At 40.4% G+C, this 15,456-nt stretch overlaps 1 protein-coding gene across 1 annotated transcript; it reads right to left on the bottom strand.

The window, feature by feature from the left end:
* Window positions 1-3,144: 3,144 nt before the first annotated feature.
* jak3 (Janus kinase 3 (a protein tyrosine kinase, leukocyte)) lies at window positions 3,145-15,157 on the bottom strand. Its single transcript, XM_083969727.1, has 24 exons — window positions 15,073-15,157; window positions 13,312-13,518; window positions 13,066-13,183; window positions 12,711-12,828; window positions 12,462-12,607; window positions 12,052-12,355; window positions 11,737-11,859; window positions 11,452-11,609; window positions 11,246-11,357; window positions 10,639-10,819; window positions 10,157-10,281; window positions 9,901-10,032; window positions 9,706-9,793; window positions 9,264-9,388; window positions 8,826-8,964; window positions 8,365-8,516; window positions 7,169-7,319; window positions 6,829-6,953; window positions 6,442-6,631; window positions 5,670-5,794; window positions 5,078-5,250; window positions 4,718-4,835; window positions 4,504-4,617; window positions 3,145-4,017 (listed from the first exon to the last, which is right to left on the bottom strand). The coding sequence occupies exons 2-24, from the start codon at window positions 13,508-13,510 to the stop codon at window positions 3,907-3,909; spliced, it is 3,327 nt and encodes a 1,108-aa protein (XP_083825853.1). The 5' UTR covers window positions 13,511-13,518; window positions 15,073-15,157; the 3' UTR covers window positions 3,145-3,906.
* Between the last annotated feature and the right edge of the window lie 299 nt (window positions 15,158-15,456).

Here is a 15,456-nt window from a genome sequence, read left to right as displayed (position 1 = left end):
TACGCCTGGCTCTATCTCTGCAGCGGATTGGTTGATTCAAGTGATTGACAGCTCATTCGAACCGTTAGTTGATGTGATTGACAGTACTGGCAGCCAATCAGAATAAGCCAAATCCTGAAATGTGTGACGTGCAGGCTGTTGCGTGCAGCGCGCTGCTAAAACTTTAAATAAAGTTGAAAAAAAAGAAAAAAAAGAAAGAAAAAAAAAAAGGTTCCGCGGTTCCGCTGCTCCTAAAGCCCGTCTGGGCCGATTTAGATGTAACACCGGTCAAAGTTCAAACTGGAAATATTGTGGATTTACCCATAAAACAAACTTTTCACAGCAAAACAGCAAAGGTAAGAGGAAATTTACAACCATGTTTTGGCCAAGCAGTGTCTGTGTTTGCTCGACTTTGCTCGTTTTTGGCTTCTCTCTCTGCCGTGCTTCTGTGTTAGCCGCAGTTGCTATGTAACGTCCATAGACTGTAAGGCAGGGCTATTCAATTACAAATTCAGTGGGGCCAGATTTTAAAACTGAGACCTTAACTGGGCCGGACATTTTTCAGCGGTCAATAAGAAGGTTATGACAAATGAGGGGCATTTTTAAAACCCAGCATTAGCTATTAAAAACAAATCTACACAGCCAGAAAAAAGAGAATAAGCCAATAAAAGTAGTACCTAGTGATAGTAGTAGTAAAGGTGTAGCTGTTAATGCTTTGAATTGGAGGGTTTTTTTTAGGAACTAAAAGTTTCCTGAGGCCTACTGTCTGAGTTTCCACTGAGGTTTACAGCAGGGGGTTATATAAATCACTAAATGTAGCCTAGTCTTAAAATTAGGCCTAAAGATGAACAAAGATATTTTGATTGGTGAAAAACAAGGAGCAAAAAGCCATTTTGGGCAAATTACTCTGGGAAAGTATTTGATTACGGATTATTCCTTTGAAAAGTAGCTATCCTAATCAAGTTACTGTTCTGATTCCATTTCAAGTATTTAGTTGCGTTAAAATTAAAATATTGGTTACTTCATTCCCTCAAAAAGAAAAAAGAAAAGGACAGCGGAGCATGGCGTGCTGTCACTGCGTGGACGGTGCTCATGTGTGACTGAAAGGAGTGGAGAGACTGGTGGAGTATTAACCAGCCACCACGGTTTATTGTTGGCTGATGGGAGGGCTGAGGATCGGTCAGCGTGCTCTCCACAAACACCGTGTCGTGCCAATGCGGCCCCCGCTGGAGTGTGAGGTCCGTCGGTCCCGGACGGACGGGGGGACTTGTCTCTCGCTGACCTGTAGCACCACAGGACCACGGAGGACAGCCTCGGCCTCGGCGGCTGTGGCCCGACACTGCGTTTCTGGAGAGCAGCTGACCGACCAAGCCTCGGTTCTACCGGTAACTTTCAAAACAACGCACTGACTGGGTGGGTGGGTTGTGTGTTGCTAGGCTGCGTTGAGTGGTGCATTCACTGTCTGACCTACAGTAGGGATTTTGAGTTCTCGAAAAACGTGTTTCCCTCAGTGTCCTTTTTTTTTTTTTTTTTTGGGTCAGGACGAGCCGGGCCACTCGGACATTGGTTCGGGGCCGGATGTGGCCCGCGGGCCGCCAATTGAATAGCCCTGCTGTAAGGTAACGTAACGTCCCAGTGTGAAGAGGAACTTGCAGTTCCCCAGCCTCACATACTGTGGCCGCTCTCCACAAGATGATGGTTGGATCTACACCCATCTTCTCCAGCTCGCCTCTCAGAGTTCTGGGTTGAATTGTGTCGAAGGCACATTAGACCAGTGGAGGTGATTGAGAAACAGCAACATCTCTTGTTTGTGTTAACTGGACAAGCTGTCAGTGCTGCCAGAGAGTAGTGAAGGCAAGAGATGATGACCGGTCTGGTTTGAGAGGGATGTTGCAATACTGCATTTCTGATATCAGCCCGGCCAGCAAGGACCTCTGCTTTTTCAGTTGTTGAAATGTGACAACTGAACACCAGCTGCATAAACAGTAGTGAATGAGAGGACAGGTGCATATTTTCTACTTATTTTCAACATGTGCATTAGAAAACAAGGCTAAAAACAAAGCAGTGTTTTCAAAAAGATGTTTTTGGTCATGTGTCGATTCTGGGTAGCATGGAACTGTTTTGGTTTCTGGTGCTGCTGATGTTACATCACATGAAAGTGGATTATTGCTGCAATGTCACAGACGGACTCAACTGGCTACTGTACAGTCCTGCTGTGTCATGTTCCAGCTGAGATGAAGAGGTGTTTTTTTTGTCTGCTACTTTAAATTGTATGTTGCAGCTGTTCTGACATTTTATTCCACATGAAAACTGAATCATTCCTCTTTCACTGCTGTGTAATGTTCCCCAATGGTTTGTGTTGATTCAAAAGAGATCAAAGGAGACTGATACTCCCAGTGCCGTTTTTGTGAAACTTTTTCATCAATGATTTGTTTTGGTTTGGTTCAACCTCTCACCACTTGGGGGAGTAGCGGTGCTGTCAATCAGCCAGTTTGATCAAGGTAGAACTTGACACAGTTTTTGACTTTATATTTTTGAGAGATTGAACTGAAAGTCTGTTTTAATTGTTGTCCAAAGATAAAGTGGATTCATACTGGGGGCTGCTTTCATATTGGAGGACTGCCTGCATATTCATTTTAGTCAGAAAAGATGTTGCATGGTCTGGGGTTTAGTGTGAGACTTTAGCAGGTTCTGTGTTATGTTACTCTGTTCAATTAAATATGGTTTAGATTAGATAGATTAGATTAGATTTTAAAAAAATCTAAAATTATCTTTTCTTTTTAGCTGAGGAATAATGTAGGCCTAAATATCAAGCCACATGATTACAGTAATATAATTGGTTTGGCATTGCTTCGACTTGGTATGCTCTTGGTCCTGACTCGGTCTCGGTCTCTTGACCACAACACTATCATGAACAAAGAAAACCTCTCCTGGTGTGAAACAACGTACAGTCCTGTGCCAAAGACAAACACAATAAGAAGATTTGAATCAGGAATCTGGATCGAGGTAAAACTTTATTTATTTAATACATTTAAAACAAACCCCTGCTACACAATAAGAGCTAAAAAAAAAAAAAAAAAAAAAAAAAAAAAAAAATCAAATACTAAAAACCTAAAACAACAACAACAACAAAAGGTAAAGATTTAAGTGCAAATTTAAGGGCAACATAGCACTGCAACACAATAAATTGAGAAAAAAACAAAGTATTTGATGTAAATGTATTTTTGGCTAAAAAATATAGGCTATTTAATCTTTGGATAATAATAACAATGGCTTGGATTTATATAGCGCTTTTCATGGCACCCATAGCACTTTACAGAAACCATTATTCGAAACACATTCACACCGGTGGTGGTAAGCTACGTGTGTAGCCACAGCTGCCCTGGGGCAGACTGATGCAACCACACAGTACAATATAAACACTTCACAGTGACAAGTGCAATGTGCGTTGTCCTTCCTGAATTAACCAGCATTTTACTTTTGCAATAATTCTGGTGTGACAAAGAGTTCTATTTAAAATGTCAGTAGAAATGTGAGCCTTGGGTATTGGTGCTTGTCTGCTTATTGTGTATGAATATGTTTTATAAATTCGATTTTGATCCTCAAAAACATTTGTATTTAAAGAACTGGGTAACTTCTATTGACAGTAAATGTTTTGTGCTATAGCTACCTGCATATCAGTAATTCCCTGTTTGACAGGACATAGGCTACAGTATTTCTGTCAAACAGAAGTTTATGATGAGTATTCCCTGAGCTTGGTTGAGGATCTGTCTGTGCACACCGGAAAAAGGGCACTACAGTAAATGAATTACCTGAGAATTTAGTTGTCAAAGCTTAGGCTAATTTCTTTTGATGACAAATCCATGGAATGTGCTTAAAACTGGATGTTGTGTCATTTCACATTGAATCGTTCCAACAAGGCTCCTTTCAGCATCTTTCTGTGTCTTGCATGATTGTTTCAATTTGGTTGACCAGGCTGGAGAAGCACGGCCGCTCGTCAAAGTTGAACGCCCAGCACTGCTTCATCAAACTGTACACCTAGTGTTACAACAAAAAAGAAAACATAAGATTTGCATTTTCAAATGAGAAGTTTATAATTTTTTATATGATTATGAGAAAAAAGATCAAAGTATGGAAAATAAACTACAAGAGATTATTTAGGGGTTTCACATGGTTCTTATTATTAAATTATCGAACCATCAAAGCATGTTTGTTATGGATATGTCTATTTAGAGAATAGATAAACACATTTAATTTAGTTAGATTAGTCACTCTGCCTCTGTCTCCTGCCCCTCCTGTTCCCATGCTGCACCTCTTCTCCTGTTCTCCGTTCCCAATCACATAGAGTCACATATGCTGTATGGCTGCCTCCATCATTGATCAGTATCTTGCTACCTGCTACCTGATTCTCTGTAAGCCTGGTCCTTAGCATTTGTCATTTTAAAGTAACCTGCTCCTCCTACAGTGAGAGTTTTCTATAAAGGCTGCTGTATTTCAGCTGATAGATTGAGAGAGTGAACATACCTGTGGTGGGCAGCTTGCAGGAGGTGGCAACCTCCAGCTATTCTTAAGAATATTTGCAAGATGCATTGAAATGGATGGACCCTGCACGTGGTGTCCGATCTCCTGCATGCACAGCTACAACAGTGGCACAAATTTGGTAAGGAGTTAAAAATATGTTTTGATAAAACATATCTGAAATACGAAAAAAAAATAAGTAATATAACAGTCCTCTTACTCTCTTTGGGTTGCAGTTCATGTTGCAGTACGAGAAGAGCTCATGAAGGACGACTCCAAAACTCCACACGTCTGATTTGTGAGAGAACTTGGACTCGTTGATGGACTCTGGTGCGTACCTGCAGCAGATGAGAAATACGTGGCCATTAAAGGTGGACAGCATCACCTCAGCTTCTGTTACCATTCCCCACAGTAGAGTGGCTTTCTTGAGGATACTCTGTACTGATCCTCGATTATGTCTCTATTGAATAAATGCTGCTTAGCTGAGCACAAAGACTGGAAACAGGCTTTCACAAAACCTCCCACAACTGGTGACAGATTTCTGCTTTTTCACTTTGGAGACAAACATAATAAAATCTACCAGAAGATGGGGCTCTCTCCAGGCTGTGTGACTCGGTAGTACTCCTTGTCGATAGGGATGATCTTGGTCAGACCAAAATCTGCAATTTTCACCAGTGACTCACTGGCCACCAGGATATTTCTAGCTGCCAGGTCTCGGTGCACATAACGCAGAGTCTGCAGGTACTTCATCCCCTGGGAAAGTGGCAGACAGGAGAACACAAAAGGAGGAATGTGAAAAAAAACTTTCCCTGTGAAAGTAAAATTCCTGTAAAATTGCCCTGGAAAAGATGATTCATGAAACTGTCAGAAATGTCTCACTTATTGGTTTGAATTGAAATGTTAGTCATCCATGAGAATTGGTTCAGATTCCTTTCAAAAGACACCCAAGTAGTTTTCAGTTGCTGTTCCTCTAAATGAACAATTATTAATCTTATACATACAGACATATTAGATGAACGATGGGCAACTAAACACTGTTTTGTTTTGAATCAGACCCAAAGTACACCCAACAGATCTGTACAGTTTTAAGAAAAGAATTTGGAGAACACTCAAAACTCCTCATTTTCCACTCTTGTAATAACAGGCGTGACGCTCATTTCTCTTGCTCTTACTTTACAGATCTGAGAAGCAAAGAGCAGCAGCCTCCTGGGGTTGACGTTGTGCCGGTTATTCTCCAAATAACCAATGAGGCTGCCGAAGGGAAGGTACTCCATAACCAAGCTCATGGTGAGGCGACCTGTGAACAAGTAAACATTATTGAAATATGTCTGCACATGGAAACATCTGACAACGCTGTTAAATTGCTTCTAGCTGTGACAGCTTCCCATCAGGAAATGAGCTCACTCAACAATAGCTCAGTTGTTTTAGGGTTGTGAGTTTTGCATAGAAAACACTTTAAAATTTACAAGTCTGAACCCTTACATAAACGTTACAGCTCAACCATACTGTCATACAAGACCTCTCTGACACTCGTGCATAAAGACTCATAAAACCATCATCATGAATCTAAACGTGATCCGAGTTAAACATTTAGTTAATCTGTTCAGTAAAAAGACTTTCCATCTCAATATAACTCCAAACACTAACCTGGCCTGACCTGAAACTGACAGATCATGTAAATCCTAATAAAAAAAATGTGATGAGTAGATTGCGTTAAATGAATTATGGGATTTTACAGCACTATTCTCAGCTTCGAGGGTGACTAAACGTATTCACACTTCTTTTTACAGTCTATGATTCACACACCCAACCAGTGGACAGTTAAAACATGAGAAGCTTCAGTGTCACACAAAAAGCAACACTAATCAAAAACTGAGCTATGCTGAACAATCCCCATACTTGACACTCAAATAAAAAAAAACAGTATTTGACAGTGAGACCTACCCATGCTGTAGCAGACGCCTCTGTATTTGACGATGTAGTCGCAGTGCAGGACGCTGAGGGTGTTGACTTCTTTCTGGAAGTCGTCCTGGGTCGACTGCTTGTTGGGCTGCAGCTTCTTCACAGCGACCAGCTCACCGGTGTTGTCACCCAGCGGGTCATAACGACAAAGTTCAACACTGCCAAAGTTTCCCTGGAAAAAGTTTAAGTCATTCCCTGATGAGCTACACCCAAAATGTAAAAAACAGACCTATCATCGTAGCCTGTGTGGGGACACACAATGGATTCAAAGAGTGGTGAGGTCTTTAGAAGAGTAGAGCTTTTATGCCAAGGCATGTTGTACTAACTTTCACATTGTAGGAATCATATGGTATAGGGGCTCATACTTACTTTTCCCAGTGGCGTGATGTAGCGAAGGTGTCGCTCCTCAAACAGTGTCTGGTCGTGTTGCGGGCTGAGGGCTCTCCACACAGGGCTCTGTGTGACAGGCTCAGTGGCGTGCAGTATCACATAGTCTGTAAATGACAAAGAAGGAAAAACGTATCTACCTAATAAAAAGGGACAAAAACACTCCCATTTATATTATAAGTTGTGCAAATGGATGGATTTTAGATTTTAAAAGACACCATGCCATTTTCAGCAATGAAGGCATGGAAGGTTCAAAGGTTTCATAGGTTATGCCTGACTCCAGCAAAACTGATGGTTGGTACACATCAAAATGTATTTTTACCTGAAGTTATCAGACTGTTAAGCTGACGGATGATACTGCGACAGGAAGGCCTGAAGGCCGCCTGGTAGTCCATACACTGACTGATCAGATCGGCCAGCTCAGTCCACTGGGAAGAAGGCAGCTGCTGGAACCGCTCATAAAACCCACGTTTCTGTTGGAAACACGTCAGAAACACAGATAACCCACTGTAACAAAACTTTATGCTCCTTCAATTTGTTACTATCAGTTATCTCTTTTGCCAAAGGAACACATGACTCGGGGTTGTTTGGAAGACTGGACCTGCTCTGACAGCGGGACAGGATCCGAAACTAATGGGGAAACATGATGACCGTCACCTGTTCATAAAGGCTAGTATTCCCGAATTTATCATCTGGGAGTTCCCTTCAAACAGATATTATTAAGAGGTGAAGTCATATAATTAACAACTTATCCAGGATGTTAATGGGAACAGATGCCTTTTGTTATATACAACCTCCAGTGTTGTTTATCATGTCATGTACAAAGTAGGTAACACCTGGTATATCATATTATATAGCCTGAAATTTCACAAGTAAGTTTTTTTTTTTTTTTGGCTTTATTTGATAGTACATAGTGAAATAGACAGTAAAGGGGGAGGCAGAGAGAGGGGGAACGACATGCAGGAAAGGTCCGCCCGACGTGGGATTCGAACCGGGGACGCCTGCGTTGAGGACTGTAGCCTCGGCCGCTTTAACCACTGCGCCACGCACCGCCCCGACTTCACAAGTAAATGATAAATGCCTGAACGTAACAACTGCTGGACACACAGTGAATTACAGGAAACTGGGAAGTCATATTTTTCATCTCTCCAACACTGGCCTCTTTCCAGACTTGTGGGGTTTGATATGAAAATGTATGCAATCACCTGTCGTAAAGTAAGATACAGTGATTTATGACAGATTGCCATCCAGTGTTTTTGATGTGCTATGTCAATTATACATTTATATTTAAGCTCTTCTTTTGATTGGATTTGGACATGGCTTTTATTCTTCTGAGTCAGTCTCTTTAGGTGAAGTCTAGGTCGACCCCACTTACATAAAGAATAATTTTCTCTCTTTGAGTATGACTGTTTTATCTCTGACAAATAACCTGCAGACATGTTTGCATGCTACTCTGCCACATCAGCATTCATTCAGTGTTCAGTTTGGCTGACTTAACAGGAGAGTGAGCAGGAGCACCTGTTGCAGGTCCCAGCCTCGCAGTGGAGCTTCCCCGTTGTTGAAGATTTCCCACACAGTGGTGCCAAAGCTCCACTTATCACACTCCAGAGTCAGGTTGTCTGGGACTTCCAGCACTTCAGGGGCCACCCAGGGGATTCTGTCCAGGATAACTGAGTGAACACACACAGAAATCCACATCAGTGCATTAAAGCAAGTAAGATTCACTGTGTAGTTATGTTAATTAAGACACATTTGTGCTTAGTTGTAAAGTCTTCAAGTCATATATAAACATTATACTGTGTATTGATTGATCACTAAACATTCTGCACCATAAGTTCTGTTTATTTCGGTAGGGATATTTCAGGGTGTCACAAATGGCATCTGTTTGGTTTACTTCGTCAATTTATTCAGTTTAATTTGAGTGGACTGAATGTATGTATTTAAATAGATCTGGGAGATTAGAAAACTTGTTGCCTTACCATCTTTGTCCAGCATGGCCACACTGATGCCCGGGTCGCTCAGCTTAATGAAGGGAGAGGTGCCCTGCGACGGGTCCCCTTCTCTGGCCAGCAACAGATTTTTGGCACAGATATTTCCATGAACGATGTTTTTCTCTTCCTGCAAAGACACTTTCATGTTACTGTTGTTGACTCATCGATGATGTCATTCAGTACTTGTTAGTGCCAACCTAGAACACCGCCAGCACAGTAATATTTGTCTTTTACCTCATTTACTGTAAAGGATTTCTACAATTCAACAACCTTTTTCATTTTTACTTTTTGCAGGAGTGATGTGATTTCAAACAGAAACTTGAATTTCATTGACATATGTGAAGTGAGTAGAAATTATCTAGTCAGTCCTGCTGTTGATTACATCACACTCATTACTTTTGTGGTGTCGGCTGGTGTCTGCCTTACCAGAAAGTTGAGGGCAGATGCGAGCTGTTTAGCCACATCAAGTTTCCAGCTCACTGACACAGATCTCCCTCTCTTCAAGTAAAGGTCGAGGGCCCCGTACTTGACAAACTCCTGCACCATGATGTCTGCAAGGCACAGCAAGGTTTGTTTCAACAGCTGTACTTCAAAACCAAACACGACATCAGAAAAGCTGCCCCACACTACAGGGACTGAGCTGCAGTCACATGAGGATATTGTGGTATTATGATAGAGGATGAATCCATGTATTCATCTATTCATTCATTGTATGTTTCCTTCAGAGAATTTATATGCAATACATACAGATTTTCATCTCTATGAGTACCTTAATTTCAAGAAAAAATATACAGTATGCACATTCACAGCAGCTTCATCAGTGTTGCAGAGCAAACAATCAGTAAATAAAGTCATAGTTTGAACTTACTTTTCACTCCTTGTACACTAATACCATAAACAAGGAGGAGGTGTTTGTGTGAAATCTGACTCATCAGGCTAGCAGCTTCAAAGAATGACTGGGAGAAAGAAAGGGCAAGGAAACAACATGTTAAATGTGTTTTGAAACTGCGAATAACCAAGAAAACTATTGATACTTTGTGTATTTTCATTGAGGGAAACAGACCTCCCAGCAGTTCTTATGAGCGACATCGAGCTCTTTCAGGAGAACTTCAGTCACATGTTTCTCCCCGTCACGAATGTCTGCCTTGTAGCCTTTAAAAATTCGTGTGAAGGATCCCTGTCCGAGGCTTTCCTCCTTAGAGGAAAAATACATCCAGAAACCATAATTACGTTTCCTCCATAATAAAGGAAAAACTACCTTAATTGGACTACCTTTGATTTATATAATAGTAAGAACAGTTGGAAGAACATCTACATACCAATTTCAGGTCAGTATATTTGATCATATGGAACTGGATGTGACTGAATTTGTTCCTCTCAGGTGTTGGGGACTCGTGAGTTTCAACGGAGTTGCTGTTGCGCACGATGATGAGATTTGTGAGCTCTGTCGGGACAGCAAAACAACATGGCTATTGTAACATCTTTGGATGCATATCTCAAGTGACAGTAAGTACATGTATGTTTTCTGTTGTTGTGAGTCTTGTGTGTTTTAAATGCCATTCTGAATAATAATACATTGGTTTGTCAAAAACCTGGATACAACAGGTGGCTAGAACCAGTATACAATGTCACAATCGCACAACATTTTTTATGTGTACAGGAAAACATCTTAATGTTTGAAGACAGTATTCATCAATGCATGTGAACTGATCCTCCGTTTTTACATATTGAATACGAAAAATGTGAGAACACAAGTGATAACATCAAGTAATGATGTACGGTATTCACTTGGGAAACAAACCTTTGGGTCGGGGTGGACAGCAACGACCCAACATGACAGGTACTTCAGCCAGCAGCAGCTTGGTGTGTTGGTAATAGCTGGTGAGCTTTCTCAAGCTGGGAAATGATTTCTGGACACCAGGAAGACTGTAGTGCTCATTTTTAATAATGAGGCAGTCTTTATAATCTAGTCCAAGAGGGGTCTGCGGAAATATGAATGATGCAAGACATAAGAAAGGGATAATATTGTGACTTTTGCAAACTTTTGAAGCCCAAAATTGTCCAGACCCCTTAAATTTTTCCCATAATTTGTTGCAGCCTTATCAAAATATAAACACAAAATAAAATATGGACCAGAATAAAATATAACGTATAACTAATGGGGGCAAAATCATAAAATATGGAAAAATAATCCATTCATTCCAATGTGAAAACTAGATTCTGAAACAGGCACATCGTCTGCAAAGACATACATTTCTAGACAAAGGCCTGACATTTTACTTGGAAGATACAGGTAAACAACTCTGTTACAAAATACATACAATAATATAAAAACACACTAACAAGAAAACAAACAAACATACATCAGTCTTTATGTCTGCATGTCTATTGTCTACCACAACCTTTACCTGAACACACACGGTGAGGAAGAAATTGTCATAGTTCTTTGGACTCTGCCGGACAAGGAATGTACCACCTTTAAATCCTGATTTTTTCAATTTGTGGACAGCAAACTCAGATCTGATTAGACAACATATGAAAAAAAAAATCTAAAAACAGATGCATGCAAACATTTTCTCCTGATTCATCATTTACCTAAAAGAAACAGACTTACGTGACCGGGCCATGGCAATGGTTTTTTATACGCTCCAGAATACTTGGAGGTGCGATGTCCTGGCAGAAGTAGTGGCTAGAGTCTGTGGTCAGTCTGAAGTAGCCATCAACAAGTGACACAAATGAAAGCGCATCTTTGAGATCCTGGAACTTGGCTTCCTGAGGAGGAAATCGGGTTAAAATAGCCGTGCATGTTTTTACATCAATACAATCCGTAAAATTCAAACAAAATTCAGAATTGTCAATTCGAAGAGAATGACTTGTGGAAATTTTAAATGTCCTTTACCAAACATCTGTCATCTTTGCGGGTTATTGTAACCATCCTGCCATCTTGGGGAACTTGCTCATGACACACTCTCTTAATACTGATGTCGATGATTTCTTGGAAATCACAGAAAGTCTGCCACTCCTAGAAAAAAAGACAGGCTGAGTTTAATAAGTAATTAAGTGACCCCAATGCAGACTACCTTTTGGTTAAAAAAAAGGGTTTGTTAGAGGGGGTTACAATAGGTACCAAGAAAAACACATGCAATTATTTTAGGACCATCAGAGTGTCAAAAATCTAACTATTACTAAAAAGTAACTTTATTTTTTTCCCTACCATTGAGCTGTCATCTTGGTCGCTCCCACTGGTTTGGATTCCAGTTTCCCCTGTTACCCTTATGAGACTGATAGATGACTTTGAATGGGAGGCCAATGGATCCACTTTGAAAGTTTCACTTCCCAGAGAAGGCATGATGCCAGCCAGTTCAGTCAGGTATTTGACTTTCAAGCTGCACTCATCCACAGAGGAGTCTCCAAGCTTCTGTAAGAAACGCTTCAGGGTATTTCGGATTCGATACCGATCCAAGCGGTTACGTCTCTGGATGTCGTGGCGATGTGACTTAGGTAGGCACGATTTGTAGCTGAAGGGAAAATCAAAAACATTAACATCTTGTATAGTGAATCTAAAATCCCACAGTGAAGCCAAACAACATAAGTGGCTCATATGACAGCAAAAAATATAGATACCTGACAGTCCTGCAGAGCTCTCTGACACTTTGATGGCGCTCTTTAGCCATTCTCCACAAGTCCAGTACTGCAAGGCCAAGGCATTCGTCTTGAGTGCTCAGAGGTGGAGAGACTCCTGCCTCACTCGAAATGAAGTCACTGCGCAACTGAGAGACCAAAGAAATTAATTACGGACACAGCCTTTAACCTATGGATAATGCACACAGTTATTTCTGTCTGTATCTTTATTTTTTGCACTTTATGTTTTACCTGAGCAAAGAGGTAATCAATGACACTGCAGTCAAGCACTGGACTGATTCTGTCTCTGGTCAGACTGTAGCGGTATGATGTTCTCGGCCCTTGTCCAAACCAATTTGCAATGAAAATCCTGCATACCAAGACAAAATATGTTATTTATAATTGCACGGAGCTATGTGAATATAAGAATCCATAGTTTAGATATTTTGGGAACATAAATTTAATGTTGAAGTAGATTTGTAAGATTAAAAAAATGCAAGAAGCGAGTATTTTTGGGGATTAAGATGTTAATTTAGAGGAGATGCTCTCTGAAGAGATGAGTCTTCAAGAGAAGTAAATGAGTGAATGAATGTGCATTTTCACCTACCTGACTCTAAAGTGAACTTGCAAGTTTTCATCCGTGTTGAACATGTGTGACGGAGGATACCAAAATGAGAAATCAGGGGATGTCAGGCCAAAAAGGCTTAGGTACACCGGTAAGATACCTAGAATAAGACATCAAAAAAATCACATAGCATAGCTGACATACAGATTATCATACAGTTTATATCACACACCAACTTGGCCCTTCGAAGGGTTTACTAAGATGCATGATTTGCCACTGCAATCGTACCACATTCTTTCCCTGCTTGGATGCAGACATTTTCGGCAGAGATTTGGCCAGATGAAATGTGTATTGTCGTTTTCTCCTTCGTGGTGGGGAGGAAGTAGAGGTGTAGCTGTAAACTGGGACCAGTGCTTGAACTGGACCTCTGGCTGCCTCCCCGGTCTCTCATTACCAGAGGGGCCGACTCTTCCTCACTGAGATCCATGGGTGCTCCTGAGGATGATATCAACAGATCCAAGAGCGGGGAAATGATTCAGTGATTCTGATACTGGTAGGAATCTCAAATAATTTTAACAATAATAATAATTGCTTGGATTTATAAAGCGCTATTCATGGCACCCAAAGCGCTTTAGAGAAACCATTGTTCATTCATATACCACATTTACGCCGGTGGTAAACTATGTCTGTGGCCACAGCTGCCCTTGGCCAGACTGACAGGCTGCCAATGTGCGTCAAACGACCCCTTCAACCACCACAAAACATCCATACACACATTCATATGCATTCACACAAGGCAAGGTGGGTAAGGTGTCTTGCCCAAGGACAACAACAGTGACTGAAATGGAGTGGGATTTGAACTCCTAACCCCATATTCTAAATATCAACTTTTGATCCACTAGACTTTAGCAATACTTAATTTGATCATGGTTCTAATCTACACCATCATGAATGTGAGATTATTCAATGATGGCGTGGCAAAATAGTAAAAAAAAAAAAAGGAAGAAGTAGAAGTAGAGGACTTCTGTGTGAGGTGTGACTATTTTGAGTGAATTTAAACAAAGTATGATGCCATTTACAGGGAGTTACAAACTGAAGGTCAATTTGCTCTGCTTTGAACAAAATGAACTTGTGGTAAATGGGAGCAGAGAGCTTCCTGACTGTATTTAAAAAATATTTAAAATTATTCAAAGTCTAAGTGTCTGTGCTTTTTTGACCACATTTTGAGCCAGAGGATATATTCTAAGATATTACTTTTGAATATCTAATAAATACATATCTATATTACAAATTCATATAGTTTCTCTTGAATGACTTTCCCACAGACATGGTAGTGTTACTTGTTTAGATATAAGAAAGTGACGATCTCCACCCAGACTTGATGAGAAACAACAAGAACACAGACGAGGCTCAGCAGCAGAACTGTATCACAGAATTGAAATACAAGCATTAAATTCGGTAAATGTACCGGTACTACCTTCCACCTTTGCCAAATGGACACATTAATTTGATATTATTCAGAGGGACATTAGCATACTGAAATGGTGAATTCAGACGTAAATTTGTGGGGATTCCCGTTGTATCGCACAGGGCTACTCACCATATCGTGCTGTGGCTACACTTAACAAGGAACAGTACATAAAACATGAGCTACTATGTAATAACATACAACAGTTTCATTTAAAAACTACAGTTTTTAAATACTTAACTTTAAAATACTTTGTGTACTTTGATTACAAAAAGGATCCATTTACTTCACTTAGAAAAGGATCAAAATCATACTGATAGCTATAACTACAAAACATCGCAACATATCAACATAAAATAACATCCAGTCCATCAAAGCTGGCAGATGGTGATTAAGGAAGAGAAGAAGCAATAACATTGAGCAACATGTCGTCCACATTGTATTGTACAATGTCTTGTGGGTTGATTTAAAAATGAAACTAACATTTCGTCACACATTATATGTTGAAAGCAGCTTTACAATTACAGATTTTACAACTAAAGATCAAGAAAATGTGTAATTGAGGGCATCCGTACTGTTACCTGTACATTTACACAGCAGAAGTCCGTAATTTTATCATTTGCTCCCCGTAAACCAGGCTTTTATTCTTTGACTTCTGGGTATACGCTCTGTGTGTGTGAGTGAGTGCGTGTTGACAGGAAGTTCCAATTTCCTGATTTAAAGACGCGATGCTACAAAAACCTTCAGCAAGTGGTTTCAGCCCACAGACTGGATGCACAGTTACAATACAAACACAGTGAAAACAGAAATGTTTAACAACTGTTACCATCTCTGTCTTCCAATAGTCAGTGGCTTATATTGTGCTGATTCACAAGATTCACTTCCTATTACAAGAAGAGCTTCATTACATAATGTTAAACACCATGCAGAAAATATTACTGGACCTATTGCACAATTAAATGGAA

The sequence above is a fragment of the Trachurus trachurus genome (assembly GCF_905171665.1).
Source record: "Trachurus trachurus genome assembly, chromosome: 4".
In the NCBI taxonomy this organism is placed as follows: Eukaryota; Metazoa; Chordata; class Actinopteri; order Carangiformes; family Carangidae; genus Trachurus; species Trachurus trachurus.
The sequence above is the reverse complement of the archived record's forward strand: the minus strand, read 5'-3'. Positions and strand labels throughout refer to the sequence as shown.